Source organism: Olea europaea, chromosome 4, assembly GCF_002742605.1.
Source record: "Olea europaea var. sylvestris chromosome 4, O_europaea_v1, whole genome shotgun sequence".
NCBI lineage: Eukaryota > Viridiplantae > Streptophyta > Magnoliopsida > Lamiales > Oleaceae > Olea > Olea europaea.
Window position 1 is genome coordinate 1,753,197 of NC_036240.1, and position 12,272 is coordinate 1,765,468.

Sequence of the window (12,272 nt, forward strand, 5' to 3'; positions counted from 1 at the left end):
AAAAAAAAAAAAAAAGTTACTTATTTTGAAAGTAATTCCACCTTATTGCCAAAATAAGTAATCACTTATATCAAACTTCGACTGAGTTTTAAGCTTCGCCAAACATGGTTATGCATGTTCAAAAACTCCAATATATCACTTTTTCCGCTGGGACAAACTCAAGTTCAAGGTTCAACATGGATAAACTTGTTCATACGCATCAAATCAGATACAACCAAGCAACTAAAAAGAAAAATATCAGTTGCATAGAACAGTGTGAAGAATGTGATATTGCCTAAAGATGATATAAAACAATAGTACATTACGTTAGCCATTAATTTCAGCTCACCTCAGGCTGAATGCCGATCCAACCATTTCCATTCCAGCTACCTAAACCTACTCCAACATCCGGCATCATGTTCAAAGAGGCCACTGGACTAGGACTACCGCGCTGCAGTCTATCATAGTCACTAAATCCTTGGCTAGAGATTTTTCCAGAAACTCGTAATATTTCTGTTATCATATTAATAATTAAGATTGTTAGTAAACTCTAATACACAAGATTACATGTGAAGAATTTTCTCAGGATGCTTCTTCCACACTCACTATCAATCTACAAATAAAATAAGTTTTGCAGAATTAAAAATAGACTCATCCACAAGCAGCTGATTCATTTATCTTTGGAAATGAGAAGGAATGTCGAATTAGATGAATCTGTAGAACTTAATCTTTAACTACCGTAATTGCTCTTTTACATGAAGAATGGGCACTTTATGCTGTAATTTTATTGACAAACATAATACAGTTCTCCTGACCAACATATTTGTTGTCCTCTTAACGCATAACAAAAGAATCGATTTGGAAAAAGCACACTCTTTCTTTAGACATGTAATGAAAGAGAAAAAAATTCCCACAAACTTTCAGCGTTGATGCCAAATCAAATAAGTCTATTATTAGTAAATATCATTAAAACATTTAACGGCTAGCCATCAATTAAGAACAAAATAGCTTATGGATTGTGCTCTATCTCGTGAAGAATCTTTATTGAAAAAGGCAACTCTTGTGACGCATGTAATAAACTCTCTTGACCAATATGTTTTTGTCATATTCTTAATGTAACACAATAGTCTAGAAAATGGTAATCTCGTGCTTTAGACACGAAATGTATGTGAATAAAAATTTCCACCAACTATCCAAAGTACGTTCCACGCCATTGAAAGAAAGTAACATAATTTTATTATTGCTAATCAAATCACTTTTACAGCCAGACAATTAAAGAATAGAGTTTCATTTCGAAAAGCAATGAAAAAAGCTATTGAATTAACCGAACAAGCAGAAGCTTCCGTAGCTAGCTATAGATGCTAAATGTACGTTGAAATGGTAATTGGAAATTCATCACAGAAGCACAATGCAACAGTTTTAAAAAAAAAAATTAATCCCAGTTATCTTAGAAACGCAGATTCAATTCTAAAATAAAATTCAATTATCCCAAACTATTTCAAGAAGCAAAAAAACAAAAAACAAAAACAAAAATGGCTCACCTATGAGTTTATTTTCTGTTCTATATAAATTCATATCATTTAACTTATGATATGCCTAACCATCTAAACACAAAAACCAGAAAAAAAATAAATAAATAAAAAATCATAACAAATAGCAAAATCGAAATGCCTAAAATACTGGAAAACCAGATCCAAAATTTGATCATAGGTGCAAACCTTGATCCAAGAGCCTGCTGCATACAGGAAGTACTTGCATGAATGGCTGTAGCTTTTGCCTCTCTGCTAGCAGCTCTGTCAAGTGCTGACTGAAGAATTTGAAAACACCATTAAAGAATTAAAATTAAACAGGATTTTCAGATTTTTTAACAGTAAACAAAAAAAATTAAAAAATCAAGAATCTTAACTCAAAACACAAATGAACTGTACCTTTCAACATCTGTATTGCTCCTTATATGTGGAGAAGGAACACTTCTTGCAGGAGAAAAGTTCAAATTTTGGGGATACGAATTAGACATGACTAATATATATGTAAACAAGAAAAATCTGAAAATTATCTGTAGAGAAGAAGACTGAAGATCAATAAATTGAGGGGAAGGGAGAGGGTACAGGAAAACAGTCTAAATTCTACTGAAAATCCCTGAAAAAAGGATGGAGTAAAAGGAGGAGCAATGAGGTAAAAATGTGAAATTGGAGGCTTCAATGGGTGTGTGTAATATATATATGCACAGGTTTGAGAGAAGCGTAGGGGTGCGGCAAGTGGGTGAGGGAGACAGAGGAGGCGTTGGCCTCTTATGTAGGATTTTGTTGGTTAAGGCTTCAATGCATTCATCAGGACAGTCCATCAGTGCATTTTTAGTAGTAAAAATTGTGGACTACGCGCCATCTCTGTGAGTGGTCCTAAAAATTTAAACTTTTGGCATAATTTTTATTTTGATGGTTAAACTTTATCATGTTCGAAGTTGTCACCGACTCACCAAGCTTGAAGATTTATTACAATTCGATCCCTCAATACTATATTGATAAAAAAATGTGTGATTAAAAAATAAGAAAATTTTTACATTTGCGTGTAATATTATTTTATTAAAGAATATATAGTTGAAATGCGATCAAAATACTATTTAAGAGTACATCTTAAAAAAAAAAAAATTGGGACTCGAACAAGGGCTATTCAAGTTCATTAGTTTGATTTTAGAAATGGTAGGTAAATTTAGGAATTTACATGTACATCTTTATTGTTATTTAAACTAATGGGCATGTATGAAACTATTTTCAAGACCCAATTATAACAAAACATATATTCAATAACTATTTTGTAATAAAATGAAGTTCATATACCTATATTTCTTGTTTGATTTTGATTTTCTAAGTGGTGATTCGTGAAAAGAAATTTTTAAAAATATTGTATGGCTAGAAAATAGTGGAAGTTATGGGCTCACATGCCGGAAAAAAAATTATTTTACGAAGAGAAGGTGATTGAAAATGAGTTTAAAAAAAATAAATTAGGCAAATTTTATGTAATTTTTTTTATCGATTATATTTGACATTTTTACAAGTTAATTTCTTTAATTTTTAGTCTAGAAACTTAGAGTGCATTTGGTTTGCGTTTCTGTTTTCTATTTTCAGTTTTGAACTCATTTTTAGTTTACTATTTTCGAATTATAGAAATGTGGTTGGTTTGTCATTTTGAAAAACAATTTCTCAAAATAGAAAAATAGAAAATGCGTTTTGGTTTAAAAATTTTAAAAATTGTTTTATGACATTTATTCAATTGATTTGATTATTTAGTAAAACATAATAATTTTATGCTAATATATTATCGGATAATATGTATTTTAAATTTGGTAAATTTACTATTTTTTGTTGCTATAAAAATAAAATAATAAATAATAATTTTTTTAGAAATTATTTTATGACATTTATTCAACTAATTTGATTATTTAGTAAAAATAATAATTTTATACTAATATATTATCAGATAATATATATTTTAAATTTGGTGAATTTACTATTCTTTCTTGCTACTAAAATAAAATAATGAATAATACATTTTAGACCAAATATAAGAATTGTTGTAAAGAAAATAGCTAGTCTGTCCTTCATCCTTCTGGATGTATTTTGTTGCACTTGGACAGTAAAAAAAGAAATAATAGTTCTTTCAAATTTTGATCAACGAAAAAAAACAATAATGAAAATTGAAAAATGTTGTGAGTTTTAAAATTATTATACTTCACTAAAGTGTATCAGATTACAACGTTTTATTTTAAAAGTACTGCTGAGCATCGCCCGAGTAAGAAAAAAAAAGTATAAAACGACGTGTTTTGAGCATTTTCCACGTTTTGAGTTTTTTAATTGAAAACACTTAAAACGGAAAAAAATCGTTTTGAGTTTTCAATTATAAATTTTTCCTTGTTTTCAGAAACGACAGACCAAACTCATTTTGGGCATTTTCGAAAATTAAAAATAGAAAACGACAAACCAAACTCACTCCTACTTTTTTAAAATATACCTGAATTTTGTAAGTCTAGAGTGTGTTTGCTAAGGTTAAAAAATTAAGTAACTTTTTTCTTCAAATATGTTTGATAACTTGCCTTTTGAAAGGAACTCCTAGCTACTAAGCCTACTATGAAATGAGTAAATTATTTTTAACTTTAACTGATAAAGACATTTTGTTTGGAAATTTATTATTTACTTATAAGTGAGAGTCTTTAGCTTGGGCAGAACATGCTCGTTCCAGTTGGCGTACAACGTACACGCAACACAAGTATATCTCAAATTCTCAATAACTGTTTATAAAAGGAAAAATGAAGTATCAAACTTGACTTGTTTCGCACCAATCATGATGAATGTAAATCAATAAATAAATTTCTATTTTGTCTGCAAGGTTTATACTTCTTTTCAGGGGTTACATAACACAACTAGTGCTAAGCACGAGGGGTATTCAAATATCGTTAATTGATAAATTATTTTAAAAGGAAGCACATGACGTTATTTTATAGATTGATGGTGCTACATAGTACTAGTCATTAATATTGAGACGTAATTCGGAAAAAGTGGTAATACTAAGAAGTCAAATTTACAAATCACAACGTAAATTATACATTATTCAAATTTGTAACATTACAAAATACACGATGCATTGCACTCCGTATAGTCTCTCTATTAATTTTTCATAATATGATGCATGTAAGAGTTGTATTGAATATCAGTGTATATTATACGACTTACAAATTAAAAATACCCGCAAATATAAATCATAAACTTGTACCAAAAACTAAGCAAACTCACATTTATGAATTAATTAATATATGAAAAAACCATTAAATTCAAAGTCAGCCATTATTAGGGATGGCAAAAAGGCTCGAGGGCTCGGACCGCTCGTGGCTCGGCCCGCAAAAAGCTCGAGCCCGCTCGGCTCGAGGCTCGGTCAAACCGAGCCTAGGCTCGGGCCGAGCCCCATCTTGGGGTGTCGGGCAGAGCCCGAGCCGGCCCGTGTGGCTCGCGGGCCGGCTCACCAAAAAAAAAAGGGAAAAGTGAAGTTAAAAGGCAACAGTTTAGTACCAACTTACTTTCATGAGATTCAAAAGATTAATTGCTGTCAGAGGCTTGTCACCTTTACCGAGAACATGGAGTAGGAGATTAAATGTATGAAAATCAGGGGAAAATCCATTCCTTCCCATTTCATCAAGTAATCAGTGAAACTGATCTAGCTTCCCCAACCTAAACTTTACAGACATAATGATATTATGAGTTTAACATGTCTTGGAAATGACCTACTACTAACATTTGCGGATACACCCACTCAATCAACTTATATTGATAAACTAAGAGCATGTAAATTGTATTAAATGAATTCTTAAACGGCCTATAATTAAATGTCTTTGACTTAGCCCCTGTTTGATTCCCATTTTTGGGATAAAAATGAATTATGGAATAATAGTTTTTTGGAGAATGTGTGGTTAAAAAGTAAGAAAAAGTTTTTGAAATTCGTGTATAATTATTTTATAGAAAAATGTGTGGTTGAAAATGAGTTTTAAAAAAAATGCATTCTTGAAAAAATGCTTTGTAAATGCAGCTATCAACTACCTTTTAAGGAAAAAAAAAGTGGGAAAAAAACGAGCCGGCTTGGCTCGGCCCGTTTTGGCTCGGTAAGGCCCGAGCCAAAAGCTCGGGCCGAGCCTTGATTTTTTGGTTGGGCTTTTACTCGGCTCGACTCGGGCCAAAAAAAGCCCGTCTTCAAAAAGCTCGAGCCGAGCCCGAGCCTTGATTTTCGGCTCGCGAGCCGGCTCGGCTCGACTCGTTGCCATCCCTAGCTATTATGGCCTTCTAGACCAACAAATATCTAAGCTTATTTATTATCAAGCCCTTGTTTCTTTCAATTGATGTTTGGGACATTTAACGAGATTTGACAAAAATAGCCAAATTATTCCTCTCATAAAGGAGGGCCCATCTCCTTGTTTGTAAGGGAAGAATATCTGGTTTTAAATCCATCAAGATGCATACTTGTACTCAATCTTTATTTTAGCCACAACTTATTAATTAACAAAAACCCGTTATTCTATTACTGCCAATCAATTTTTTGAGTCAAGATATCACACTAGATAGCTAATTAATAAACTAGTAGTAATTCACGATTTCGATTAAAATTCACGATCTCATGTTTAGGCCACGAGGAGAAATTCAAAATTCAGCATGAATATTTTAATTCTTATATACATCTTACCTTTTTTTGATCGAGAATTATGAAAACTAGGTCACAACCATAAATGTTTAAAACTTTGATATTATTAAGACTTGAAAATATGCTCAAAACTAAGGTTGTTTAATTTGAATATTTGCATAACCCTTCCTAAACATGACTCAAAATGCAACTCATTAATTTTTTTTTCTAAGTGTTAATTTAATAGTCGATCATTCTTCCATAATTCGAACTAACAACAAATTAAGTTCAATTTTCAATAATTATTAGGCATGTCATGACAAATCTCCTAATTGTCATGTCTATTGACGTGTAATAATATTCCTACCATGTGATGTAACAAATTTTTATGCTAATTGTCAACCAACTTGTTGTGCAAACATGAACAATAAAATAGAAAAGAAGACAACAATAATACTGATACATGAAATTTAAGTGGGTCGACAATGTGCATATGTTCACTGTATGAAGCAAAAAATTTACTAACTTCAAAATATGGTTACATGATATTGTTTATATAGAACTATAATTTGAAACTATACTTACAATACAGTAACGTGCTGTGGGAATTCACTTCTGCATCCCCAACTTATCTATGTCAAGTCCGAGCATCTCGGCTCATCTCCCGTTCCATCAGCCAACCCCTTGTACAAAAATTATGAATCAACTTAAATTCTCATTCCTTATTCAGATTTGAGATAGATTATGAAAAAAAAAAAAAAAAAAGGTATTGACAAATAACTCTCTTTTTCATTTCGAATTTAAACCGACTCCATATATAAAACATAAAAAAACAAACACTATAAGTCACCCAACTTTGATTGAACGTCATTTTCGTTACTAAACTTTTATTTTGTTCCATATTTATCACTCAAAGAAAATTGACAAGAGTAGAAACATACCAGTCCTAAATTCAGATATAAAAAGAGAAAATGCAGCAGCATAGGATTCTCCTGACTCCTGGCTCCTCGAAAAGTATATGGCAGTGCACGTTGGGCCTCAGACAACAATGTGTGGATCGCAGTACAACTTTCACCAATTATTAAATATCATACAAATCTTAAGGAACCCGTCCCCTATAAAAATATTTACTGTTTTAAAAAGGCAATCCCAAAAGGTAACACACAAAATCGTGTCCATTACTCTTGTTTTCTTGCGACCATCCTGATAATGCACCAATACCTATGGATTCCATTCCGTGGGGGTTATATACATAAACACAAGGAATGTTCAGGTACACCTAACTTAATCGAACACCATTTTCATTTCACGTACCGTCATATAATCATGTGTTAAGGAATAAAGTTATTTGTATAATTGTTGTTCACAATTGCGATTGACAATATTGATGTTGTCAAAATCTGGACCATTGATTTAAGAAACAATTTTTAAAATAAATGAATGTGATATTGTCAAGTGTGTATTATCAATCAAGATTGTAAAAAAAAATTGTCCAAACAGTATGATTGAAAATGTAGTTGAAAATAAATTTTAAGTTCGAACACAACGTACTGTACCTTTGAACCTAATGTAAGCAATGAAGGGTTCGAACCCTGAACACAATAGTTCATAGTCACGTACTCTAATCATCTGAACTACAGATATATAAACATGTTAGTTTCAGACCTGAGTTCTCTATGACATTATTGAAGTTTTATGTGATTGAAAGAAATAAAAAAGTTGAGCTATAGAAATTTTTGGTTTGAGTTCCGAATTAAAGTTATTACAAAAATAGTTTATGTACCTTGACCATGTTGAATCACTTTTGCTTAAATCAGTGTTCTAAAAGGCACAATTGGACTCCGGGCTCAAAGAAAATGCCCTGCTTCTGCTTAGCAACAAGGTGGAACAAAAGGCTAACAATTTTATATTGACCGTCTAAGGTGCACTTGGATGTAAAAGGGTGCACGTCTTTTTGCTTGTTGGGCAGTGTTTTCTTATTTTTTCAGTTTAACACTACAAAAAGTCCAGCCATTATTAAAATTTTAAGGGAAAATTACACCAAGCACTTCATTTACATTTAAAATACTCATTATTCTAATGCTATTTTTTTTAATTCAACAAATACTTTTTAAAAAAACACAAAGTTGTATACACTAGTTCCTCAATCTGCCCATGACTGCATAATACTTCCTTTTAAAAAAATACAACCTCGATCTGTTCTCGAATATATCTTCCCTTCTTCCATTTCCATTTGCCATCTTACGATGCAAGGATTTTTTTACCAGCATGTATGCAAATTGGCATGCTGAATTAAACCGTACAAGATATTATATATAAATTATAGGAGATAGATAGATACCACTATTTAGACATTATTAGAATGGATTTTGGTAAATAATATTTATAAATTTTTAATTTAAAAGAATCAAGAATGATATATGCACCATCTTTCACATTCGGCCAAAACTCACCTCCTCACCCTGTATGTCATCCAATCAGCTTCGGAAAAATAAAGTAGATAATGTTTTCTTGAATAAAAAAATTAAAAATTGTTACCACCTGTTTCACCCGATTACTTTATAAAATGTGTATCAGCTCTAATTTTATACTTAATTTTTTCTACGGTCTAATTAAATTTTTTTTAATGCTTACATAGCATTATTTTATCAGATTATTTTTGTATAACATTCCTAAAAAATTCAGGGTGATGAGAGTAATGGAAGTATGGAACTTATCACATCACTGTTCGAACTGCCATTTCGACAAGTGAATTATCTAAATTTTAAAAAACATACACAAATATTGACAAGAATGTGAACATACAATATTAAACTCATTTAAACCAGTGATGTACAATTTCTGTCCATCAAAGTGACAAAATATTGATCAATGGGTTCTGTCATTGATATACAGTGATACAAATTCTAATCAACCTTTCACATTGTTGCAGGATGCACAAAATAAATACACATTGAACTTGCCCCTCAAACTCATCCTCACATCTCCCAAATAAAATAAAAGGGAAAATAAATAAATAAATAACACTTTCTGCTGCTTTCAAGATAATAACAACAAAGTTAGAGGTGATAACAAAGAGCAACACTGATACAAATTCCAAACATTTTCTCTACAGAACGGAAACCAAATCAAAGCCACTTACAGGAAAATCAACTTTGTCTTCTCAGATTATCTGCTGGCATTTGGATATAGGGGTTTGGGGAGGCAATAGTTTCAGGAACCTCTTTGGGCTCTTGTGATGGCACAACAAGAGGAGAGACATCCGGAGTTACTTGAGAAATTGCCCCAATGGGAACAGTAGGAGTAGGAGTAGGAGGAGGTGAAGGGGAAGAAAATGTGCCAAGTGGCTGTTGATTAGCGCCTGTAGAAACCTTAACAGGGTAGACTTCAGTAACCTCTTCACTACCTTCATCCAAATACACTACATCCTGCATGGTGAGCTGGTGGTACTCAACAACCTCTCTTAGGAAACGGTTCTCCCGGGCAAAAACTGAATTCTCTTGTGCCAATCGAGCTTTCTCAGCTAGAAGAGTCTCAAGTTGAACCCTTATCTGATAACCAAATATTCCATAAGACTTGCTCAGCATATATTATGAATACATTGAAATCATAAACAACCGAAGATAACAAACTCGTAAGAAAATAAAATAGAAACTGCACTAGTAATGATGGAGATTTAAAAAAACATTTTAAGGGGAGGGGAGGGGCTTAAATTGCTGGAAAAGGGGGAGATGGTGAATGGATGGCAGTAAGGTTATGAGTGGTGGAACAAACAGCAGAGAGCAAGGACCGGCTAGGCGCTGGGAACATAGAAGAACAGTGACAATGAGGGACATGGGATTTGGATTATATTTCTATTGCATGGCAGGAGTAATGTCACAACAAGGGTCCTGAGAGAGGAGAGAGACAGAGTACTTACCAAATCATCATCTTCTGGGTTGTCTCCTTTTTCACGGCTCTCCCTTAGGACTTTATTTTCTTCTTCTAGCTGTGCACAACGCTCCTTTGCAAAAGCCAGGTCTGCTTTGACCGTCTTCAGCTCCCTCAGGAGAAGCTTCGCTTTTGCAGCCATTGCCATTGCAACCTGAAATTTAGAATGGACAGCCTATCATGCATCTCACTATTGTATCACAAGTCTGACCTAAAAATATTAAAAGATGTGGGTGAAATTTAAGGAGGTATAAGTTTCAACAGATACAATGCTCTTCCTACCAACAGCATAAATTCACCTGTTCATATTTCTACCACTACCAGATTTATAGCACCATAACAACACAAATACGTGGCAATAAGAGTCTCAACAGACAAAAGGCAACCATTTCCCACCAGATGTCAGCTTATTCCAATTTACAAATAATAGCAACAGAAGTGAATGTATTTTGAAATCCACAAAATGCAAACACGAGAAAAAATTATTTTACTTCAGGTGGAAGCAACCATAGAAACTAAAAAATCATAACAGGATAAGTAAGAAGAATAAGGATAACACATGCAACCATTGCATAGTTCCAAAAATAGAACATTGACAAAAGAATACATGATCGATAGATTAGTAACGGACAGAAGAACCAGTCAAGAAACCTACAAGTCCCTGGCATATTACGGGATGCATCCAGTTCATGACACAAAATGGAATGGTTACCACAATAAATTAAAAAAAGATTTTAAATATTGGATTAACCATTTAGTATTGAACAATCCTTATCACGTTTAATGCAATGCATACTTCACTTGAGATGGTATAGAGAATTATCAGTTAATTCTCTTGAACGTGAACTAGTACAATAAAAGGACACACTAGACATGCAAAGTGCCACTTTTACACCAGTGCTACACATTTGCCACCTTACGTCGCGAGATGCCTTCAATTGAGTTTCCAAATCGGTATGCATATGTGTCTGCATCATTGGCTGTTGCCGTAAGCTATCAATATCAGAAGTCCGATTCTGTGATACAGAACTATTGTTCTTTTTCCTTATCTGAATCTTGCGAGTCTCTTGAATAATGTCGGCAGTGTGGTTCTGAAGGACCAGGGTGGGGTTTTTGTTGTGGGGGGGGGGGGTTTGAGAGAGAAACGTTGGAAATTTTTCGACAAGTTTCCTCTTAAGATGGCCATTGAATGGGGAAAAGGCACCTATCCTACAGGTCTGATATTCCGAAACTAACTCCACATCCTACTTATGAAAAGTAAGGTTATTTCATTAAATGGGCAACAACAAAGGGGTGGAGGCCACTTAAGAAATGTATTATCGATGTGTATAGCCATGAATCTTCTTGCAAAAAGTCAACTTAAAATTCCCTTATTTCTTTGAGGAGAGTTTGGTTCTATTCTGAACTAAACTCAAAAAGCAAAGGATTACCAATTGATCTGATAGGTAATATTCACCATCTTCTAATCTATGTGAGAGAGAGAAAGGATCAACATAGAAGTCTTTTTAAGTGTCTATTAGAATTGCATTGCAGGAAATATACAAACATAAATCAGAATGCAACTTCTACGCATTTTACTCGTCAATTCTTAAAAACTGCGCACCTACGGGACAGGAAGAGTACTTAACTTGAACTTCTATCATTGAGCCATGTTTGGCGCATATGTATAATGTAATTATAGATGCAATTGTACTTGTAAATGTTAATTTTAGACCTTCATGGTTTCTAGGGAATTATTTCTATTCCCAAAAACTATAAAACGAGCCATGACTGGTGACAGAGACATCAATGCAATAATTGTCAAGAGTGGTGACTCTTTCAACAGCTAAGTAGTGATCGGATATAGTCTTGTCAATTTTCTTTCATCTATGCACGATGCATCAAGTTCAACACTCTTTTCTCATCATCCGAAGGTAACTTATGGTGCTGGTCATTTTCTCTGTAGAGTTTCTGCCAGTACTGAGTAGGCTAATGGAGAATGAGAGAGTAATGATAATGCTAATAGGTGCACAGCAATAGAAATTTCACATGGTGACAATATTGATAGGTTGGATTTGAAAGATGCTGAACCCCTCGTTATTTACAATAATCAACTATTGTGGAGATCTCCACCATGGCACAGTGTGACAATATTTGGTTTAAAAAGTTCGACTGAGGGGAGAGAGAGAAAAAAAAAAAAAAAAAAAAAAAAAAAAAAAAAAAAA

The 12,272-nt window shown here is 33.2% G+C and overlaps 2 protein-coding genes across 2 annotated transcripts in view; both read right to left on the minus strand.

Annotated features, from left to right (window-relative positions):
• Nucleotides 1-296: 296 nt before the first annotated feature.
• On the minus strand, nucleotides 297-2,291 carry LOC111393229 (KH domain-containing protein At2g38610-like). Its single transcript, XM_023018668.1, has 3 exons — nucleotides 1,908-2,291; nucleotides 1,698-1,786; nucleotides 297-492 (listed from the first exon to the last, which is right to left on the minus strand). The coding sequence occupies exons 1-3, from the start codon at nucleotides 1,994-1,996 to the stop codon at nucleotides 320-322; spliced, it is 351 nt and encodes a 116-aa protein (XP_022874436.1). The 5' UTR covers nucleotides 1,997-2,291; the 3' UTR covers nucleotides 297-319.
• A 6,649-nt stretch (nucleotides 2,292-8,940) lies between these two features.
• Nucleotides 8,941-12,272, minus strand: part of LOC111393230 — a 7,565-nt gene continuing 4,233 nt past the window's right edge. The window contains exons 4-6 of the mRNA XM_023018669.1: nucleotides 10,989-11,159; nucleotides 10,058-10,222; nucleotides 8,941-9,689 (exon numbers count right to left, since the gene is read on the minus strand). Of these exons, the coding sequence (XP_022874437.1) occupies nucleotides 9,288-9,689; nucleotides 10,058-10,222; nucleotides 10,989-11,159 (738 nt within the window). The 3' untranslated portion in view covers nucleotides 8,941-9,287. The remainder of the gene's footprint in view (nucleotides 9,690-10,057; nucleotides 10,223-10,988; nucleotides 11,160-12,272) is intronic.